The sequence below is a fragment of the Monopterus albus genome, unplaced genomic scaffold (genome assembly GCF_001952655.1).
Source record: "Monopterus albus unplaced genomic scaffold, M_albus_1.0 scaffold146.1, whole genome shotgun sequence".
In the NCBI taxonomy this organism is placed as follows: domain Eukaryota; kingdom Metazoa; phylum Chordata; class Actinopteri; order Synbranchiformes; family Synbranchidae; genus Monopterus; species Monopterus albus.
Window position 1 is genome coordinate 885,298 of NW_018128026.1, and position 23,305 is coordinate 908,602.

At 41.8% G+C, this 23,305-nt stretch overlaps 2 protein-coding genes across 4 annotated transcripts in view; one reads left to right on the forward strand and one right to left on the reverse strand.

The window, feature by feature from the left end:
- Positions 1-10,578, forward strand: part of tsc22d1 (TSC22 domain family, member 1) — a 24,144-nt gene extending 13,566 nt beyond the window's left edge. Inside the window, exons 1-3 of one of the 3 annotated variants that reach the window (XM_020614435.1) lie at positions 3,420-3,734; positions 7,197-7,248; positions 9,019-10,578. In XM_020614435.1, the coding sequence (XP_020470091.1) occupies positions 3,649-3,734; positions 7,197-7,248; positions 9,019-9,282 (402 nt within the window). In that variant the 5' untranslated portion in view covers positions 3,420-3,648 and the 3' untranslated portion in view covers positions 9,283-10,578. Of the gene's footprint in view, positions 1-3,419; positions 3,735-6,229; positions 6,904-7,196; positions 7,249-9,018 lie in introns of those variants that run through there. The other 2 variants (XM_020614434.1, XM_020614433.1) reach the window with 2 other exon arrangements.
- Positions 10,579-12,667: 2,089 nt separating this feature from the next.
- serp2 (stress-associated endoplasmic reticulum protein family member 2) lies at positions 12,668-16,670 on the reverse strand. Its single transcript, XM_020614452.1, has 3 exons — positions 16,245-16,670; positions 14,205-14,277; positions 12,668-13,022 (listed from the first exon to the last, which is right to left on the reverse strand). Exons 1-3 carry the CDS (start codon positions 16,326-16,328, stop codon positions 12,982-12,984), a joined length of 198 nt encoding a protein of 65 aa, XP_020470108.1. The 5' UTR covers positions 16,329-16,670; the 3' UTR covers positions 12,668-12,981.
- Between the last annotated feature and the right edge of the window lie 6,635 nt (positions 16,671-23,305).

Sequence of the window (23,305 nt, forward strand, 5' to 3'; positions counted from 1 at the left end):
TGGCTGGCCAGTAAAGGCCTTAAAGATGAAAAACTAATGACATGGCCCCCTTCTTCACCTGACTTAAACCCTATTGAGAACCTTTGGGCCCTTCTTAAGCAGGAAATTTACAGTGAAGGTAAACAGTACACCTCTCTGAACAGTCTCTGGGAGGCTGTGGTTGCGGCTGCACAAAAAGTGGATTCTGACCAGATCAAAAATGGGAGGCTTGTGACCGTTATCGAAAAGAAGGGTGGCTATATTGGTCACTGAGGTTTTCTGTTTGGAATTTCAGAACTGTTTATTTGTAAATTATGAGTTTGTTTATTATTCTCACTTTAACAGGTGAAAATCTTTGTTTTTTATTTAGTTGCATGATAATTCTGCACACTAATAGTTGCCTAATAATGGTGTACATGTAGATATTCTCTTAAGAAAGCCAAAACTTCACTTTTACTACTTAAATGTTCAGGTTTGAGGGTTTGTTAACATTTTGGATTGACCAAGAGCACTGTAGTTGTGCAATAACAAAATTAATCCTCAAAAATACAACTTGCCTAATAATTGTGCACACAGTGTAAAACCATAAAGAAGTCCTGGCTGGCTTTGAGAATGGGAGTGTGGCATTCTTCCTTCTGGATACCGCAGCACTTAAAGCTAATGTTTGTATTGGTAATGTTAGCGACTTAGCATGGTCATGATTTTACCTTTGGTGTAGATTTAATACACTTTAATTTTGGATTAGATTTGAGATGTTTTGGACATGTGCAGAGGAGGGATAGTGGTTATATTGGTAGAAGGATGTTGGAGATGGAGCTACCAGGCAAGAGGTCAAGAGGAAGGCCAAAGAGGAGATATATGGATGTGCTAAAAGAGGACATGAAGTTAATTGGGGTGAGAGTAGAGGATACCGAGGATAGAGTTAGGTGGAAACAGATGCGACCCTAATGGGAACAGCTGAAAGAAGAATATGACTAATTTTAGAGTAATTAGTTAGTGCTTTATGTGACATTAGCATTAACCAGAGTTTTCTATTTGACTGATATATTTACTTAGACTGGAGGCTGCATTTTGTACACTAGTTTACATCATAACTTTAGAAATGCAATGTGATAGAAGAAACAGAAAGCAGTTAGGAGAGGCTTCATGTGTCGGTTTGTTCTAAGCTGAAAAGAAATTAGGTATAGTAGCTTTAAAGTGCAGTCAGTTATCAGAATCTGCATATTTACAGCGGAAGTAAAATGCATGATTTTATAGAATTTGGTATTGTAGTGCTTAATGTTACATAAAGATGGGTGTGAATTGACGTGCATCCATTTTTCCTTTTAGATTTTTTAAAAATTCTTTCAATAATAAAGGGCTTCCTGGCCCATAGTTCCACATCCACATATACAGACAGTTCATTGGCAGAGAAGGTCATACAAATGGTTAATATACACAGTATCATGATCATTCGTCAAAATATCTACATTCTATGAATATCAATAAAATATGCCATAATACCATCCAGTTGTTAACTCTGTATTGACATTTCTATAAAGAAACGTGCCTTTTTCTCCTCATCTTTATTGCTGCAGTTAGCATTATTTCTATCCTCTGTCTGGGTTCTGAGCGCTGTGTGTTCTTTGGTTGTTGGTTTGTGTGTGTGTGTGTGTGTGTGTGTGTGTGTGAGAGAGAGAGAGAGAATGGCAGGGCAGTAGGACCTACTCTGAAACAGGTAAATTCTCCTGCCCATGTCTCAGTAAACAATGCAGGAGAGTAATTTTCTGAGCAACTTAAGACAAATGGTGTTTATCAGCAGAAGCTCTGTTTGCTGTAATTATGGAACTATTGTTTCATTTCTTTTGTCTTGAATCAAAAGGATGTTCAAGACTTGTACAGGTGTGCATTTGAAAACCTACTTTGTGATTGGTAACATTTGCCAATGTATTTGAATGCAAATCATCAGGTGCAGTAGGTTGGTAGCATAGTGGAATCGTTGGGCTGGGAGTGTGACAAGGGAGAGGCAAGGAAGTTGTGGATTGTTAAAATATGCTTCCAGTCATTGTACCTACAGTATGAATACACCTGAATATCACTGATTTAACAGAAATGCTGAGCTTATGATTTACTAAATGGAAAGGTCTCTGGAAATCAGATGTGACTCAGATTGGGTGTGGTTTTTATCGAAACATGGTGCCAAAAAGAACCCCCCAAAAAACGGAAAAGGTCAGTCTAAGCATATTAAAATCATTCTCTTCTCTGCTTTCTCTGTCCATGACTGAGACAGTATGAATGCTGAGGCAGTAGATTTGTGTCTCTGGCTGACTCGCTTTCCCTCCTCCTCACCCTCTGTCTCTCCCCCAGTGTGTGTTAGTAGAGCGTGAGGACTAAAGACTTGCCGCTTGTCAGCCCAAAAGCTCCGGTAGCACCTCTCTCTCTCTATAAGACCAAAATGGCCACTAATCATTCTCCCCTGCCTCTGACTCCCTGAAGCTGCCTTTCCACTGAGTGATATACCCCATGTACATGCAGAGATGCACAGAGCATGCAAGTAAAGGATGGTGTTTAACTCTGCCTGGCTAACATAAAATGATCAGTCATTGAGGTTGGCTGCTCGTGAAGGTCTGTATATCACAGCCACATCAGAGGCATGACATGCACCCTAATCCAAGAGGTGGTGTGTGTGTGTGTGTGTGTGTGTGTGTATGTATATGTATGTGTATATATATATATATATATATATATATATAATATGTTTGTAATATATGAATGTGTGGTAAGCTAAACTGAAGTGATGTACAGTAAGCAAGCTGCTATACGACTATGACCCACCCAGAAGTCATGTGACACTGATTCACCCAGACACACCAACTTTGTTAGGACAAGTAAAATCCCCTGAATTGTGCTCATCCTTTACCTGCTGTTTCTTGGCTGGCCGTCTCGAAGCCACAACAGGCTCTGTGAGTACGGGTTGTGTTTTCTGTCTGCCAAAGTACCGGGTCATCATAAGTTTGCCTTTCAATCAGGAATGACAAGATAAGACCCTGAAGCATGGGTCTCTTCTCTATCGCGCAGAGGGTTGCCATAGAAAACTACAGGGTGTACAAACAAAAAGATGATTCATTTGGAAACTGCCAACTATTGCAATAAGGTCAAGTGTCAGGGCTTCTTTTGCAGTTTTGATGGGGGCAAAATAGAGCATGTATATCAAACATTTGTTTGCTGGACATTAAAAACAGTTAGTATTTGGGATAGTATAGATAGGCAAAGATTTAGTGATGTTAAATAGCAGCTGCTCAGTTTTATTGTACAGTATATGTGTGTCTCATACTACACAGGGCAGAGGGCTAGTGGTGTAGGAGCAGGGAAATCACTGGGCCACAGCTAATCTGATGGTTTATATAACTCCTTGTGTCACGTGATCATGTCACCACCCGCCCAGCTACTGTCTGTACGCACCAGTCAGCTACTCAGACACAAACAGACAGCATACACATAAGCTTGGCAGATGCTGCCTTTGATTCCCTATGCAGCTGTATTCACTGCTACATCTATAGGGTGCAACCCAGATCTGTTCACTGGATTCAAGAAGGAGTGAGGGGTGTTTGAGAAAGCTAAACAAAGAAGCTCGGGACACAGTGCTGTGTTACTCCTGCGTGTAGGCTATATTCTCCTGTGGACGGCTCCATGAGAGAGTGGGGAGTTCGTGTGCAAGGCCACGATGAGATGGCAGTGAAGCTTTTGTTCTGGGAGCTGGAGCAGCATCTCAAAAGGTAAACTACAGCCAGGAGACCCCTGGGGAGTTGCTGCCAGTCGTGGAGTCAGTCACCACAGTTGCTGCACACGAATGGCAGTCTGGCTACTTTGTCCTTTGTATTCAGTCATTCGTGGCTTCAGGGGTAGGATTAGCAGTGAGGGATGCTTTAAACAGGTACTGTAGACAGGGTTACTGGGTATTCAGCACACTAAGTGCAGTTAAATTTAGTACATAAATTGGAGTGTGTGTTAAATGTATAAAGTCTAGACATGCTGAAGCAGAAGTTGACATATCTATAAATATGTGCCATTTAGTAATATCTCCAGTGGACTGTGGGTAATTAAACGTGCTAGCCAGCCAGCCAGACCAAGTATAGCTCCTACCAGCGTCTGTGTCCACGGTAGCCAGCCGTGTATTTTCTTCCTTTAGAATGGTGATTATATGGGTCTGGGTAATTGGCTTAACCTTATAGTCAAATAAGAGACCGGAAGAGAGAAGTGTGGCTTAGAGCCTTATTAAGCTGTTTGGCTTCTTGTGAAGTGCTGAAGTGTTTGACTGGGCTCAGAGATGAATAGAGGCTGACAGCAGTACCAAGTATTTAGAGGCTATGTTTGAGACTGTGTTTACAGTACAGGTGCTTAATGAACCAGGAACGAGCTGTGACACCCAGATCAGCCTAAGCTCCCATTTTAAAGGTGACTAGTGATGTTTAGAAAAGGTTTGAATATTCTTTTATGCTGAGGTCTGTGTAGTGTGGGTGTGATGACAGGCGGGAATCTAATGATTGTGTATCTATGATTTTGAGGGTTGTGGGCATATGTGGAATGTGTGAGAGTGACTTTTCATGACATATAGGGAGGTGCATGTGTGGGAGAGGGTTTGTTGAAAGGATGTCTGAGGTGGGAATTTCTGTGTGTGGAGTAGTTTAGGTGTGTGTGTGCATGACTCTTCCTCACAAACTTACTCCCTCTACAAAGTGTTGAGAAAGCACGGTTGAGTCAGATTGACCATAACGACCTGTGTCATTCTAAGAAAATTGACAGATGTATAAACTCAGAGTAAAAAATAGGCTGTATAGTATGTAGCAAACAAAGGCTGTGTGGAATTTAAAGGAAAGGAAACTTTATTCCATACACAGAGGCAATTTAAAGTGCTGTGCAGAGGCAAGGGAAAAGTAACAGCATTAGAAACGGTAAGCATGATAACCAGAATAAAATCTCTAAAATGTTGGAATTAGGTAAGTGACAGAGCAGCCAAGTGTCCAAGGCCAATGGTTCAGGAATATGTCGGTTACATCTTATTTTTGAAGTGGGATGATGGCGTTTCCATCAGTTTAAAAAAAACTTACTATTTTACATATGCAGTTTATGAAAGCTGATTTCAAATGTCTGATGGGCCAGAAAATTCAAAAGTAACTTGGCCAGGTCTCCCTTGAGAAAGAGATCATGAGCTCAATGGGACCTCCTGGTAAAAGGCTAAATAAAACATTTTTTAAAAATAAATAAAACAGATAATAACCTTATGGAGTAGTGCCAGCATCGATTTACATTCCGACCACTAGATCCATGTTCCTCTTGTGTATAAGAGGCTTTTGACTGTGGCACCAGTAGATGGTTAGTGTGCCAGGCTTCCTTGACATTGTGGCTCAGAGCTCTGCAGTTCTGTAACATGGCCACACGGGGGCAACATGTCTATATGCAAGATAGCGCTGCACTGACATTCAAAACATTTTGATCCACCTGCCCAGAGCTTAATTTCACTGTAACATAAATGATTTCAAGGTATTTGTACTTGTATTTCCATCCTCCTCTTATTTCATACTTTGACTTCACTGCATTTCCGAAGAAAATATTGTATTTTTTATGCATATTTTATAACTTTGATTAGTTTCCAAAATCCTATAAAAAATAAAATACAGATATTATATTGATTGATCCTCAGTGGGAAATTTACAAGCTACCAGCAGTATGTAAAGTGCTTCAAGTTATAGTTAACATTGTGATGAACACTTTAATGCATCAGTAATTCAATACGATGTACATTAATTTGAAAGGTGCCTTTGCGCATGAGTACTTTTACCTTTGCTGCTTCAAGTATATGTTGATGCTAATACTTTTGTACTTAAGTAATATTTTGTATGCAGATCTTAGCAATATTTTAATACAGTGGTATTTCTACTTTAAGTTAAGGATTGGAGTACTTCTTCCTCCACTGGTTACTGTAGATTATATAAATGGTGTTGATCCTGTTTATGCGTGAGTTTGACCAATGTGATCTGTGATATTAGTGCTGTGGACAGGTTCAGCACTGTCATCATTTTTGAATACTTTAGTGTTTTGGCCAAGGATTTGACACTGTAACACCCCCAAGACTAATATACAAAAGAACATAAAATCATAAAACTGAATGCAATTACTAATTTGTGACAAACTCATTATATGGGGAAATATAACGGACCATGTTTCATGCTGTATGCCTGACCAGTCTATCAGCAGAGGGATTCCCTAAGTGAAAAACACTGAGCTTTGTTGATTGGAGATCACAACCAGACTGCATCTCTGCTGTTATAAGGCCCAGAGCAGCACCAGTGGCTGACACTAGCATTCAGACAGGAGCTGACGAATGCGTTGTCGTCAGACCTTAAATCACGCTTTTTCCCCAGCTTGTTTTTTTTTAACATTGTAGCTCTTTCTTCTTCTTTTCCCATCCGGTTTTTCCCGGTTTCGCCCACCTCCTCTCCGTTCCTGGAATATTTTATGTAAAAGCATGTCAGCTGAGTGGTAGCTGAGGCGTTCCTGAATAAATTATTCAAACCCCACCAATCAGTAGCCGGGCTGTCGGTGTGACGCTGGATAAATTATGCGTGCTCGTCCGGAGCTCCAGATTTTTGTGCAGCGTCGAGATGAACTGACCTTGGATTGTGGTGGTTGTACCGCTGCTGTCGTGCAACGGCTTTACCGGGGGAAAGACGGAGTAGCGCGGGCGGATGTGTCTCGCGGACCTCGTGGAGGTGGAGTCGGGACCCGGAGCCGTTTTGTTAAGGGACTGTAAAACATGAACAGCATGAATACGCCGTGCTACACCGTGGCTATGGATCTAGGCGTCTGCCAGCTGAGAAATCTGTCCATATCGTTTTTGTCGTCCTTGTTGAGCGCAGAGAGCTCACACGTCCAGCTCGACAATAGGTACATACTGTGTTATATCGCTCCTACATACACGGCGGCCTGTGTGTTCACCTGCTGCAGCGCTGCACAGCTGAACTCTACGGCGTCGCTGCACCTGCAGGGACTGCGCTGCCCCTGGCGCTTTCTAGGGAAGGACAGGAGAGAGCGGGCCGCTGATTTCAGAGAAAATTCCAGATGCTTCCTGTAACAAGCCGCATTTCTAAAAAGGGAGAAAGGCCGCGGCTCTCCATCCTTTTTTAACCGCACAGGTTGGTCTAAAATGGGTCATTAATGTCTCCATTCTTCTTTTGCAGTTCGTCGGGAGCCAGTGTTGTGGCCATAGACAACAAGATTGAACAAGCAATGGTGAGTTTTCAGCATGTTCTCTATTGATAATGTATAAAATGTTGACTGCTATAGCGGCCTTTAATCCATATATAACACAACGTTTGAAAGACCGGACTTGATTAGGAAAAATATTCAGGGATATGGGCTTTATTGTGATGTAGTACCCATAGCCTACATTTTTTCTAACAAAGCACAAATTTGCAGGACATGTACAATGATGTATGTGCTGGGCCTTTTATAGCGGAGGTCACTTCAGAAAACCTGGTTATGATAGGACCAAATAAAGTAGATAGATTAAATCTACAGAAGCGTCTTCAACAGAATAACGGGAATGGCGTCAAAAACATCTGTTCCCATGTTCAAACGACATTGCAAACGATTTATTTACCTTCAATTTAATTTTTTTGTTTTCCTCCTACACCAGTGCAGTAAGTCTCCTGGCTGATGTTATGACACTATAGAACCAGATCTAGGAATTGAGCACCTTTATTCTAGGAAAACAAAACGTTTTATTTTCTGTTTCCCTGACTGTTGTAAGCTCTGTTGCTAGGCAAACTGGGAGGCTCACAGCTTGGTTATAAATATCTCGGCCTCTGATTGGCCGGCGTTTTAATGTGGGCAGGGCCAATTACGTGGCACTTCACGGTTTCTCTTGATCCTATCAGATTAGACTTAAAGTTGCTTGACTTTTAAAGATCTTCTCCAATTAAATTTATTATGAATATTTAGTTGGTAACCAAAGTATTAAATATAAAAATAGCTGATAGGAATTTATTACCAGGGAATATGACGTACTGATGACCTGTGCTGTTTACATTCTCAATTTGCATATGCATAAATGCACATTCACTGCTGACTAATGCACATACAGCTCCCATTTAGCATACATTCTTTTATTCTTATATATTTTTATTATATCTCTGCATTTGCTGCTTTCAAGTGCCTTAGATTTTGTTACTTATTTATCTACTTTATATTTCATTTGTATTGTGTGGCATTCATGTGGACGGCAAAGTAAGAATTTCATTGTACAGGGAACTGCGTTTCCGTACTGTGCATATGACAGACACTTTGACTTGACTTTCCTATATTCCAATGTTGATGGCAATTAATCAGTCTTAGGATAGGCTACATAAAATTCTCAGTATTCTTATAAATAGCGTTTTTTTGAATGTACATGTATACATGACCAGTAGTTGATGATTGAGTGACACGTTTTGTGACTGAATTTAATTGTTACAACTTTAGTAGCATGTCTGGACTAGCATAAAGTGTAAACAAACTCTTAAACCATATTTGGGGGAAAAAAAAGAGGAGTAAACAATTTTCATATTGTAATAGGCCAGGTAGTATCACCCCCATATCACTGCAACATTTCTAATGAGCAATGTCTGTGAAATCCTTGTATCCATACTGGTATAAGGCCAAAATGCATTGTAGTCAAACTCAGAAAAATGTTTCTTAAAAGATTACAGGTTTGAGATATAAGATTTTACCCATTTGCAATATCTTAACGGAATTTTATTTTTTACTTAATTGTCATGCAGTTGCAGTTTCTTAGCTTTGGGGCCAGGACCTCACACGTATTAGCTTGACGTCTCTGAACATGACTTATTTGAGTTAGATTGGTTTCTTGTATGTGATCTAATTTCTGGCATCGTGAAAAATATGAGACATAAAAATGGCCACAGATCAGATAAGTTCACAAAACTTTACAGTAGGCTAGTGACATATATTGATATGATGTTGTTGATGGATACCTTTGACAAATCCATATCTCTGTCTCAGGACCTGGTGAAGAGTCACCTGATGTATGCTGTGCGTGAGGAGGTGGAGGTCCTTAAGGAGCAGATCAAGGAGCTGATTGAGCGCAACTCCCAGTTGGAGCAGGAGAACACCTTGCTGAAGACGTTGGCCAGCCCAGAGCAGATGGCCCAGTTCCAAGCCCAGGTTCAGACTGGCTCCCCCCCCCCACCTGCAACAGCACACACACCAAGACCCCCAAGTGCCCTCGCTCAGCCCGCCTCGCACAGCTCTGGCCCCTCAGCATAGCCTGGCCTGCACACACAGACAGACTGACAGTGTTTGAGTTCTGCTGCAGCTGTAGAGCCAAACCTCGCCTTCTACAGCAGGAGGTTACGCTGTTAAGACAAGAATTTGCACATATTTATCTCTCCCAGCGGGACAAGCAGCGCTGTGCTCTGCGGCACAGGTTGGTTTCAGAGGATGAACCATTGAACATTTGCCAAATAACCCTTGGACATATCAACTAGAATGTCTTATCAAGAAAAAACAAAACAGCTTTTCAGTGGCGACATCATACTTAACTATAGATTAAAAAAGAAATCACTGTGCCTGTGTCTGGATTTCACGTGATGTCGATTATAATGATGGAGGTAGAGGATTGCATTGGTTGTTACCATTTTTGCTGAATGATGTAAATAAAAGTGGTTCTCTCAGAGAGAGAGAAGGAGCCTTGTCAGACTGACCCATGAAGAATGTGAGCAATTATTAGCATGACAATGTCCCCATCTGGAATGGGGGAGTCGGGTGAAGGAACGGGGGTGCGGGGGGATGTATTTTGAACACTTGGCAGCACTGATGTTACTTCAGCTGTGGGTTGATGGGATGAACAAACAGTGGTTTCTTATGGAGATGATTATTCTATTTTCAGAATTTCACTTTCAAGCTTCAGACTTGACAAAGCTCATTGTTGCTGTTTCCTCAACCCTGCGATGTCATGTGATTTAAACCTTATTTGACAGGGTGGAGACATTGGGCTAAGCTGCATTTTCTTTATTCCTAAATGTTTGATCGGCAGATGATGATGTATATTTCTGTATAGTGTAAGTACCATGTAAAATAGTGAGGAGGAGGTGAAAAACAATAAGATGCTATCTAGGTCACACAGATTGAAGCGGGTGAGCGAGGATCATGCTAGTATTGCCCGGTCTGTGTCGTCTATTTTTAATGCTGTATTTTCAGGATTGTGGATCAAGATGAGTTTAGGTTATTTAACTGACAACATGCAGCCAACAGTGCTGTGCACCTCCCTTTCTGCAACTTTACCCGACTCAAACCATTTTCACTTGGCTTTTTTTTTTCTTTCTGGAGTATTGCACCTTTATGAGTATATTAAGTTTTGACAGTGAATTACTTCTGGATGAACAATATCATAAAACAACATTTAAAAAAACAAAAACAAACTGGTGATATTTTTTCCGTTTTCATTCTGTGTATTAGTTGTATGCTCCTGTTCTGTGCATGTTTCCGCTAAGACTGGATGAGATATTGTAACACACATATCACAGCTGCACTTCACAACTTTCAATAAACATGCTTAAGGAAGAATATTTACCTGGTTGCTCTCTGTTTCTCATGCTCCCTGTCCAGCACGTCCAGTCATATTTTGGAGTCATGTGGCTTCCTCTTGGTGTCCGGATGGACATTAAGTGGACTCAACGCTGCCAGCTCCCTAGTACAAAATCTGTGTAATGTCAGAATAAGCCGGATGAGACCATGTAAGGAAACAAATGTATATTCCAGAGTATTCACATGGAGTTGGTGGTTGTGTTGATGCTCTATCATATGACCAGTGTAAAATCAGAGTACAAACATCCCATTGTGGGGGAAAAAAAAAAGGTTGCTTACAATGAAGACGCCAACAAAAATGTCTAACCAGAGACACAATGACATTCGGGAACTTTTGTTAATAACTGGTGCCAGAATCATCAGACAAATTTAAAGAACAGCAAGAGACTTGTTTATGACCAAACTACAAACTGGCTACTTCACTGCTTTACGTCTCACCTCCCGCATCCTCGATCCAACGTGGCACGTGTTTTGCACCGGATGCCCTTCCTGATGCAACCCTGAATCGAACCCGGGCTGCAGTGGCGAGAGCACTGAATCCTAGCCATGGACTGTCTCCTGCCCCGATTCCATGGACACAGTCCAGAGTTCACATGTGAAATTGGCTTAGGCGACCTTTTCTGCCTTCATTTATGGTTCAGGTGAGTTCAAAGTGATTGGTCACACCTAATTTTAAGACCTAACAGTTCACCATGTATTTTGGAACAATTTATGTGTAAATTAAATATTCAAATTTTACACATCAAATTCAATTGCTAGACTAGAATTAAGTAGCATTTAGAGAATCATCTGGCTGCAGATAAAGATGGCAGCGTATGACCGAGATGCATCTGTCGGCACCAGCTCGGTGTGGTCAACCTTTTCCATGAGTTGGGTTACGGTTGAGGGTAACATTAACCCCAACCCCTAACTCTAAACCTAAATGTAAACTTGCAGAGGTGAACAACTTCTGGCTAATGTCAACTACACCCACTTCCTGTCAAGGTTGGCAGTCCGCCATCTTTTCTGCAAACAGATTCTAGTCAGATTTTAGTCAGTGTACCACAGGTCAACAGGTCAACAGACAGGGCAGGGGTACAATTCAACACGTGGCCTCAACAAGTATTCACACCCCTTCACTTTGTATATAGTTTGTGTTGATTTACTTTGAAATATTGGTAACATCTTGTCAATCTACACTCAGTGCCCCATAATGACAAAGTGAAAACAAGATTTCACAAACATATTAAAAGTCATGCATTCAAAATCTGTCTTTTACAGATATTTTCAGATCCTTTGCCACAGCTCTCTGGGGGCAGCACGGTGGCACAGTGGTTAGCGCCGTTGCCTCACAGCGCGAAGGTTCCAGGTTCGGGCCCCACCTGGGACCGTTCTGTGTGGAGTTTGCATGTTCTCCCCGTGCTTGCGTGGGTTCTCTCCGGGTACTCCGGCTTCCTCCCACAGTCCAAAGACATGCAGCTTAGGTTGATTGGTGTCTCTAAATTGCCCATAGGAGTGCATGTGCGTGTGTGTGTGTGGTTGTTTGTCTGCGATGGATTGGCGACCTGTCCAGGGTGTACCCCGCCTTCGCCCGATTGCCAGCCGGGATTGGCTCCGGCCCCACCCGTGACCCCGCTCGGGATTAAGCGGTAGAAAATGAATGAATGCCACAGCTCTCCAGATTGTGGGTTTAAATGGATCTTTGTGGGACTTTCTCTCCGGTTTAACAATCTAATTTCTACTAATTGGTCATATTTCTACTGATTGTAAACTTCATATACATGATTTCAAGTATCTTCTTGCTTCCTGTTGTTGGCACACCTTAGTAAAGGCCTTTAAAACAGCCTTATGGCAGTATTTCCACCAGGCTGTGCTGCCTGGTCCAACCCTTAGGACAGGCTCTCCTCATGCACTGTACCAAAAACACATCAACACACTGTGTGTATGGTGGTGCATGCACTGATAAACACAGGGAGTCTACAAAATCAGCAGTAAAACCGGGCACTCCCTAAATGCTTGACATTTATTTGAAAAAGTTTTTTTTTTCTCACAACACAAAGACTGATACAGACAGATAAAAAGCAGGAATCACTGGCCGCACACAGTCTCACGCCTTCACACACAGGTGAGCAATGACACATGTTCTCCAGCCAGCTTGTTTTTTGTTTTTTTTAGATTGTCCATAGAAAAGCTGTCAGTACCACAGACTGCAACACGGTAAAATGCTGATTGAGGGCAGGGACATGTCCATAGGTGGAGCTGGTGGAGGCAGTGGTGGACCCGGAGCTCTGGTGTTTAGTCTCTGGGCCTCTGGAGTTCGGGTGAGGGTGTAGAAGTGCAAGCTTACCCAGGCTCAATGAGGGCATGGGGGGAAGGGGGAGTCTCGAGGCTCCTTCTGAATCACATCCCCATGCGGATGCTCTGGATGATCTGAAATATGGCTGAAAGCACATAGACCGACTTCTTTCATTGTTGTTTACTGTAGGTTTGTTATTTATGAGCATGACCAAGGCCTTTTTTTTAACCAATGACATTTTGACATGTTGCAGTAGAAAAAGCACAGGTGTAAATAACAACAAGCTATTAATGATAGCTGAACTACACTAAGCCGCTGCTGCTGATGTGTAAGGGGTGCACTGACACTTGGCCACATCTGTTTATTAGCCTGCTACCGAAAGGTAGACAGATGCCCCATCCAGCCTTTAAGACGTGTCTGTGCTGCCACCCTATTGCAGCAGGTTTTGGCCAGTTCAGATAATAGAAAATACCAGACTATGGTGCAGCTTTTGGACATTCTAATGAAAGAAATGTCACGTCAAAACTAAGCAACAAATAACATTTGACAGATGACTGCTTATTTTCGGTATTCATTTTCTCTTAGGAATGTACTGACTTTATACAGTACTGTATATCCCAGCAGGTAATAATACTGTGAGCTATCAAAAACTCGGCTATACAAGCTAAATAATAGTACAGTATGTTATAGAAACATTATTGCCAGTATCTATAAAAGATAATGTTTTGGTATGAAAATCTGCTTTTTTCCCTAAAATTTAACAAAGCAACATGTATCATAAGACAGTACATGTCTGTTTTTTTTTTGTTTTTTTACAAATAAAACAACAAACGGCTAAAAAAAATCTTTTTGTCTTTCTACCTTTATGTAGGTTCTCTGAGAGGCCGCCTCTCTTTTGCAGGAACACCCTTATCACATGCACAAAGTTACACATTTGCACCAGGAAGCTGCTCAGTACAACCAGGCTAACCTGCTGGCCACTGAGCAGCTCCACTGGAGCAGCTGGGGGTTAAAGGATAAGGCCGGTCCTTTTCTATATTAACATTATTTTCAACACTCCCCCTTACAGAGATTAAAACCGACAATGAATTGCCTCTGCTCATGGTTCATAAAACATCTTTACTGGATTTTAATTGTAAATAGACCCTCATAGACATCCACGCATTTGGCAGCACGGCTTTCCCACCACTCGGCCAATTTAAATAATGGTTGTGTAAAATTTATGAATCTAATCAACTGCTATATTAGCTACATTAGCTCACCATGAACAAAGACAAAAACATCATGCAAACACACACTTTCTTCTGTAGATATAAAAGGTACATACCTGATCCACACACAACAAATACAAAGAGGGCTAATAACCACGGGCCCACAGGATACTTCTCCTCTTGTGGTCGCTACGGGAAACACACACAGACACACACAGTACATTAGCATTGCTGCTGCAAGACATAAGTGACAGATGCTGCAGAACAAAAATAAAACATCTTTACTGTGGATAGATTTACAGAGACTTCTCATTTTTAGTGGCTGTTGCTCCTGCTTTCTGCCTGGTCTCGCTTTCTGCTTAATCCTACACTCCCTGTTTGTTGTTTTTCAAAGCTAAGGAGACAAGATGATGCTGTTGCTCATCAAAATGTCCACAATAACAACCTGTGGTCAAGCTGACCAAGCCCCTGAGTCATTATACACTGAGAGGTGCAGAGGTAGCAGTTTTTCCACACTGTAGCTGACCTGGAAAAGATGAGTGGAACAGCATGAGTTGTCAGTCTAGACACATGTAGGGAGCACACATTGGTCCCACAAGCTGATATCATCTGTTTGGAGACTTGCTACATGTTTTTCTGCTGGTGGTGAGGGACAGTGGTACAGTCGGAGATACACGATTCAGTGATGCTGGAAAAACTGGTTGTATTCCTCATACAATGACAGCGCTTATGACACGGTTTACTCTCCATTTAGGAACAGAGGAGGGTGTCTCATCCATACCAATATTATTCCCGGTCATGTGGTCAAACTGAGCTTGCTGTGTCGTTAGTATAAGTTTCAAGGGGATGAGAAAAGCTGATTAAAGCCTCATTCAATCAATTAAATAGGTTACACTATCTGTTAATCATGTGTGTCAAAACAAGATGAATGCAGCACCAGTTAAATAATGTGCAGAGGAACATGCAGAGTTGTATTTGAATAGCTGCAAGGAAAACAATTCAAAATACTGGCTACAGGAAACACACTCCCTTCTTTCAGAATGAATATAGCAGAGGATGAGTGAGAAAATCTTCACTCACAGATTTAAAAAACTCTTTTACTCAGCGATATTCTCTTCAAGTGCCTACCTACACTTACAACCGCTACAGAAGGAAAGTGGCTCAGGTTTCATAGGTAAAAGTAATATTTGATACTGATTATACCAAACTTCTTTTCATGACCTTGGAAACAACAATGAACACAGATACAAAATAGTATGTTTTGTCAGCTGCTGGTTCCAAAATCAAGAAGGAGCTTTCACTCTCAGTTTTCATTGCTAAGCCAAGATGGAGCCTTGGGTAGTGAACAGAGCTCTGAACATCTGTACAATTCAGTGACAGCTGGGCTGCTGCACATGTGGTACAATCAAGAGTGAGACTATCAGAGAATAGTGAAAACTGCCCATCACAAGGTGTGATCCTCAAATTTCTGAATGAATCCTAAGTATAGCATCCCTGTTGCCAACATGACAGTGCTGAAAGCAGCCATGATTTCAGTTATCAATTAATCTGTTTACATTTTCTTAGCCTAAATGATTTTTTTTATCACCAGTCAAAAATAGACTAGAAAATAGTGAAGAGCAGAATAGTCAACATTATTTTCTAAACGTGGCATCTTCACGTTGCTTGTTGTTCAACCACCAGTCTAAAATGAGAAGATAGTTTACTTCCATAGACTAACAACACTATCAAAGCTGGAACATGTTCATTTTTAGGAAATCATTAACTTTGTGATTGACAGATCAGGCAGGCGTCACCTGGATCCCTCCAAACCGCTGTATATTCACGTCACACTTTGATTTTAGTTTCGTATTTCCATCGTACAAAACAATTGGTCCACATTTTATTCTTACTCCAACAAATTACCGCCAAGTTACAGCGCGGAGGGCAGTGACGATCCGAGCCGAGCCGATCCCAACGTGTCCGGATACATCCCAGGTGACCAGGTGCTGTGCAGGTCCTGACACACGCTGTATGACGTGTGTGAGATCAACAGGACGCGTTACCGTTACAGGCCGGCTGCCGGCACCATCACCCTCACCGTGATGCTGTGGCATTCCTACCGGGGCGCGCGTCACCTATCTGGGCTAATGTCATGCTGGCGTCTCGCTGCTCACCAGCGTCTTGGCAACGTTTCCTCTCTGCGTGATGTTCTTGCTGTGTTTCTCGTTGGCCATGCGGATCCTCTGTTTGGCCACCATCTTCCACAGCGATTCCAATACCCGGGATGAATCAATCCGAAGTGTGTTATTTTGTGATGCTGCAGGCTGGCGACAGCACCCCCCGTGTCAAGTTAGGACAATAAAACCAGAAGCTCGCCGAATGTACTTTCACAATACGAGCATGAGATGTTAGTAGAGTGATGTGGTATTTAAAGAACAGACCATTTGTGTTTGACAGAACGCACAAAGTGAGTGTGTGCTCGCTAGATTATTTTCCCATGGTATCCAAACACCCCAAACCACGTAAGTGTAAAGTGTGTTTAGCCTAAATGTTGTGACAGGAAGTGACTCGTGGTTCACTTTGCTGCTCTTAGCACACCTGGCGGGGTTAGCGCGTGGCCAGGTGCGCGCCCCAGTCATCATCTGTAATGGATTTGAATTAATTACATTTGGGGGGGAAAGAAAGCATGAAAGTCTGTCACTTTATAAAGTAAACCCGTAGACAAAGACCAAAGTTTGAAATATATGAGAATTGATTCCTATGGGAAACTCACCTACATGTCACGTGCAAGGGCTACAGCGTGTCACACATGTAAGGAAGCAGCTAGTTTCATTTAAATGGCATAAATAAAATAGGATGCTAAACAAATTACAACACAGGAACTGTTTTGTGCAATATGAAGGTGGAGACAATGACAAATGACAGGAAACCCCTGAATAAATGAGTGGGCTCCTCCAGGATGGCAGTGCCTCCATCCCCAGGACGGGAGGGGCCACCGAATGGTCTGAGGAGTATGAAAGTGATGTGACTCACATGCTGTGGCCTTCACAGTCACCAGATCTCAGCCCAGTTGAACACCTATGGGAGATTCTGGATTGATGTGTTAGACAGCGTCTCCTCCACCATCATCACAACACCACATGAGGGAATATGTTTTGGGAGAATGACGTTCATCCCTCCAGCAGGGTTCAGAGATTTGGAGAGTCAATGCCAAGATGCACCAAAGCTGTTCTGGTGACGTGTGGTGGCCCAGCACCTCACTGAGACAGTTAATATTAGCTTTTCCTTTAAATTGTTACTCGTATGTAAAACAACAGTTCAAGGGCCACTCTGAAATCCTTACTTTTAGAGTACTGTGATTATATGGAATTGAAACAGCGTTTTAAAAATTACTTTTCTTTTAATGATTTCTGATATTATAGCCTAATGTGTTATCCATTTACAAAACTTAATAAAAGAGAAAACATAAAAGGCCAGCATTAGAATATAGTAGTTAAGTGATAGTAGTAGAAAAAGAAATAGCTTGACTGACACAGACTAAGTTCTTATTGGTGGCACATACACTCATTTGCCAGTTAATTACACCCTCCAATAAAGTCCATAGGGTGAGAAATAGGTTTAATCCTCTACAGTAATGCCCACAAGAATATTGTTGTTCCTCTTGGCAAAAATGTTCACTAAATAGAATATTACAGCCCTTACTTGTGCAATTGAATGATCAGAGTAAATGGGTTAATCCAACCCAAACTTCCAGTGAGATACACACAAGCAGCAGCACTTCAGACTCCAGTATCTGGAGCACTTTAAATGATTGCCTTCTTCTCTGTGAATACAGGAAGCAATAACTGCCTGCTGACAAGAACGTTTAAAGGTCAGTGTGATGAGCTGCAACTTTGATCTCACACAACCTTAAACCAGTAGCCCAGTCCAGTCGCGTTCTGCTAATAAAAGTGAGCACGAAGGGCCAATAAAAATATGAAACACAGCCTAACACGATGAATGACAGCTCAGCTTTACTCAGTGCGATGTGCACATGTTTCTGAATCAGTTACAGCTGACTTAGATTACTCACACCCTCTAACAAGACCAGCGAGCTGTCTGCTCGGGGAAAGGAGGGCAGAGACAGAGCAGGGGTTGCCTAGCAACTGCATCAAAGGGGTTTGCTTGGGGAGGGATGCAAAAACTCCACCAGTGGAGAGAAGAAATGGGTGAACTCGTCTAAGCCATATAATTAAGTGTAGGCTGACAAGTGTGTTACATTGCTGTGAGTACAAAGGGAAGGATTTGGTTTGTTGTCTCACACAGAGCTAATCATGTACATACAGCTGTTGTTGTGGGAAAGGACAACACAGTTCAGAGTACTGCTATATTAAACATGTGGCATGTCTACCCTCTTTGTGGTTAATTTTAATATCCAGTTGTGGCTACATTTCTCCTCTGCTGTAACACAACCTGCCCAGGTGTACTCCTATGCATGCTGGGATAGGCCTACAATCCTGAGCAAGATAAGTATTATAGAAAATGGACTGGTGGATGGATGTATCCCTGCAAGTTCCCTGATGCAAACCTCTAGTTATATTACATCAACTATACTAGATGATTCTTATTACTAACGTTATCCATCATGCTGCTGTTGCTTCGTTTAAAAATCATTTTCAGCACTTCCATGCAGCGTGTCTTGGCATAGCAGGAGGTGCCAGATGTAATCACTAAGCACAGACTCTGCACAGACACCACTGTAACAAACCTGGCAACCTCACCGTGATGACAGGACTCCTGGTACCATGCACAGCTGCTGTTCACGAGCACACAACTACACCTCAAACCACAAATAGTTTTCACATCTCTCTTTATGTGTGAGGGAGACAGTAGAAGTGCTGTGAGAAAGTAAACACGGGTCTTGGCTCCAGATCAAATTTCCTGGCGTGTTCAAAGTCGGCAGCTGGAAGAAGGAGGTGAACCAGACAGATCAGCCTCCTCACCTCCAAAAACAAGGCGCTTCAGGAGTCTAATGGTTTGTTTTAGATGAGGTGAGAATTCATTTTTGGATGTGAAATTAAGGATTTCTCTCTTTTCAGGAGCTCGTCCTGCAAACAAAGGAGCCGTTAGAGATCAATGTTATAAAGGAGCAGGAGGAGAAAATCATGACAGAGCAAGAGAAGGAGAAGAAGGAAAACATGATAAAGAAGGAGAAAGAAAAAGAAAAGATTAAGGACAAAGAGAACAAGAAGGTGGAGAAGGAGACAACTACATGCAGCACTGAGAATAAAGAATTGAATGAGAACAAAGAAGAAGGGACAGAAAAAGAGGAAGAGGAGGGTAGCAGACCATCCCTCCTCCTTAAACCCCTGCCCATCCCCCTTTCTACCTTACCCACTCCTCATTCTCTCTTACCCCTTCCTACCTTTTACACTTACCGACTCATGAAAACAAACCCCCCACCCCCACCCATTCCTTCTTGTGTGTATATAAATATATATAATCATGTAAATAGTTCTGCTGAAGTAACTTACATCTGTCTGTACATACCTTTCTGAATCGACTCATCAGTTCAGTAAGATAGAATGAACTGATACCCTCTCCAGTGCAACATGCTGTGACATCCTCATGCACTGGAAACCTCCTTTCCAGTGCGCTTGCCTTTAGTAAAAAACAAAGATGAAGGCATTGCTAATCTCTTTTATGCTCACTGGAGGAAGATCCCTTTTGTTTCTTGTTATCACATCACCTCATTACAGTCTCATGGGGCTGCTTTTATAAATTTCGAGCCTTTCAGTCAAATAGTATAAAAGAACAAGAGAAACCAGTTTGTTAGAACATCTGGAAGCACGTGCCCCTAATTCACACAAAAACGTCTTTCTGACAGGTGAACGCTTTAATATCAGTTCCACCAGGTTATAATGCAACTAACTGTGATGTGAAATAAATGCTCTGAATAATAGGAAGGGTATAAATATCTCTTACACAGTGATGGGCGAGACAATGACCTCACTATTTTTACTGGTTCTCTTGCAGTCTTGTCATTCCAGTGCGCTCTGGCAGCACTACACCTATGAAGTGGTAACACTGAGGTGAGTGCAGACTGACCTATATGTTCTTAGTTAAAACAAACAAAATGCAGTCAAGGGTGAGGAGTTCATTTACAGCTTGTCTACAGTAGGTGATGCTTATAAAACCACTCTACAGGATGGCAGGCAGAACACACGGGCCTGTGACACAGTAGCAGTAGCTTACTTTAACAGGGGATGTACCTGAGATGTTATCCTCATGTCAGGGAAACCCATAACAACAACATTTATGCACAAATACAATGCAGAAAATACAAAAACAGACCCATCATCTATCGTCCCTTCAAAGCAGCTCCACTAAAACAGAACCTCACCCACAGCAGCCTTGTTTTGGTTCTATTTTCAGGCCGTAACACTGAGAATATCTAACCTAAATTCTAGCTTTTTTTTAAAACTTCAAACCTGTAATTATAGTCCAGAAACATGCACATGGCCCACCTCACAAGATGAGGGTAAACACTAGTAAACACTAGCAAAATAAACCAGAAACCTAAGAGAAGAATTCAGGTAAAGAGAGAGGAGGGTGGAGCGGTGAAGGAGGAAATGTTTGATGTCTGCATGTGAGGGTGTGACAAAATAAGCTCTGTATGAAAACATATAGGCGGGTCACTGCGGTGAAACTCATTACACCCTGAACAAGCCCCCTTCTTTTCTTTTCTTTCCCCTCGCCAGCAGGTGACCTACCCCCACTGGCCTTGATGCTGCCAGCCACACACAGAGCTTCGTCTGTAATTCATACACATCCGGCTCTAACGTCTACACACCCCAGAACAGCAGCAGCTCGGTTATGTTCAGTCTAGTCATGTCAGCAAACAGTGATTCTCGCTCTCATTGCCTTCAGCCTCAGTGCTGCTGCTGCTTAGTCTGTGAATCCCTCAGTGTTGCTGTCATCATTGGGAAACAGCACAGGGCTTCAGCAGTGCCCAGGAAGAGCTGAGCGGGCCTCCAGCTACATGTTTTCTCCAAAAACAGACAAATACACGGGCAGCTTGAAGGACGTCCACTCCCAAAGAAGGAAACCTGCCTGTGAAAATATTTACTGTGCAGCTCTGAGTTCCAAAATCCATAACGCATATGGCCACTCGCTACCTGTACGAAATGTATATTGCCATGAAAATAACATCCAATTCCTCTGAGTACAAAGATGGATCAGCATCTTCAAAATGGGTCAAGCTTTGCAAGAAAAAACTCAGTTTTGTTCCTGATGAGTGATAGTATTTTATTTTTACAAATATTAAACTGTTTAGGATGCAATATTAAGTCTTGTTAATTAAATAGCTCACAATATTTTTAATGCAATATGCTAGCTATCTTGACATTGCAGGCACGGGCCTCAGGATGAGGGTGAAGCTGCCTGGTGTGATTTCACTATGTGTTTATACTGTGAAACAGTTGCAGTACAATTTTCATATGATTTTTAGTGAGAAAATAAATTCAACTTTAAAATGTATCAAGTCACAGTTTACATGTTGTTGCAGTATCCCCATTTTTGATCTCAGTTCCCTGCACAAATGCTAAAACTTTATTTGATTTTATGTTATTTATTTTTACCTGAGTTGTTATTTTTGTGCCCAGAACAAAGAAATGCACAAAATGAGCATTTGAACAGACTGCTTCGACCTAAGCAGTAAAATTATTAGGTTCCAGCAAAAAAGATAAAAGTGTCTGAAAAAATATTAATTTAATTAAAACATTAAGTTTAGTAATGGTTGTATGGCACCAGGCAAACACAGGACTACTGCTTGGCTGCTTCAGTGACTTCACGGTGCAAAACATAGTCATAGTCCTGTAAAAAAAGAGTTCTGTCTTCAGTTTTTGTATGCAATGTGATAGTCAGTGCGTTTTAGAGCTGCTGGGAGGCAGACAGAGCCAGTCTTGGTGTTTCCCCATGTTTCCAGTCTTTATGCTGTCAACTGCAGGCTGCACTTTATATTTAGTATTCAGACTTGAGAGTGTTATCAATCTTGTCATTACTGGTGCTGCACTTCTGCCGACATAAACAACACAGCCTCTGCTTCTCAAGACATGCAGCTCACAGTCAGTTAATTAAAGTGCGATGTATGGATCTTGTTTTTATCTTTTCTGACCTTAATGAACAGTGTTACTAAGTTAGTGTTATAGCAGCACCCACCAGGACCCACATCCTGGATGCTTTGTAAATGCGCTATGAAACCGTGTTTAAATCATGATTTATTCTATTTTCCTGTTTTGTTATTTTCTATAATAATAATCTTTTAATTCATGCAAGACATAATCATTCTTTAGATGTTTCAGTAGTAGTCTGTTCAAACAGCATCGTAGCACATGGACAACCCTAACCCTGCTCCTCTTCTAGGTGTTCCACCATGAAACAGCTTGGCACACGCACACACACACACTTACCTGTACTTCTATCTTTGTAAGGTTACTCACTCACTGACACAATGCATTACCTTGGTTTTAGGGTTCAGGTTAGAATCAGGTTTAGGTGAAGAGTTAGGGTTTGGCATTTAGTTCTGATGGCTAAGGTTAGAGTGAAGGGCTAGGGAATGGATTATGTCAATGAGTGTGCTCAGATTTATGCATGTATTTTGCCCTGTGCATGTTTTTTCAACTGTAAATCAGATAACATCCATGAAGGATCCCTCAGCATAAGTTCATCTGAATCATCAGCCAGGACTAACGAGCGCAGGTTTATACTTATTTTTATCACGAGCATTTGTGTGTGTGTATTTTGGATATACATGCTGGAAAACGACCTCCTGCCGGTGAGCCAGGCTGACCGCAGAATACTTCAACACTGTCTAAAGAGTACTGAGTCTTTCTTTCAAACAGCCAAGGTCAACGCACAGACACACACAGAGAAAGACACTCACACCAGGTTTCTATAGTAGCTCCCACTTGTGGATGTATAGACCCAAACACCAACAAGGCACTAAAGTAATTTTGGTACATATATAGTACTATATAAATGGGCCAAAACACTCTTATTGCAGTCCTTTCTAATTGTGCTCAAGGTTAGTAAAGCAACTATGTAGTAGAGTCTCCTAATGGTTTCCCTAGAAATCCAGCCGAGAGACTGTACTTCCCCAGCAGCCACATTTGTAACAGTGGCACCACCAAGGTAATATTTAGCTTGGTTATTTGTGTGCGTGTCAGTGTGTAGGCAGTGGTTAAAACAAAAATTC

Excerpts from the sequence above, each read along its gene's own strand:
- serp2 (XM_020614452.1), bottom strand. The coding sequence starts at position 16,328 with ATGGTGGCCAAACAGAGGATCCGCATGGCCAACGAGAAACACAGCAAG. Across the intron at positions 14,278-16,244 it reads GAAACGTTGCCAAGACGCTG|CGACCACAAGAGGAGAAGTA; the intron begins GTGAGCAGCGAG and ends TGTTTCCCGTAG. Across the intron at positions 13,023-14,204 it reads ATTTGTTGTGTGTGGATCAG|CCATATTTCAGATCATCCAG; the intron begins GTATGTACCTTT and ends ATGTGCTTTCAG.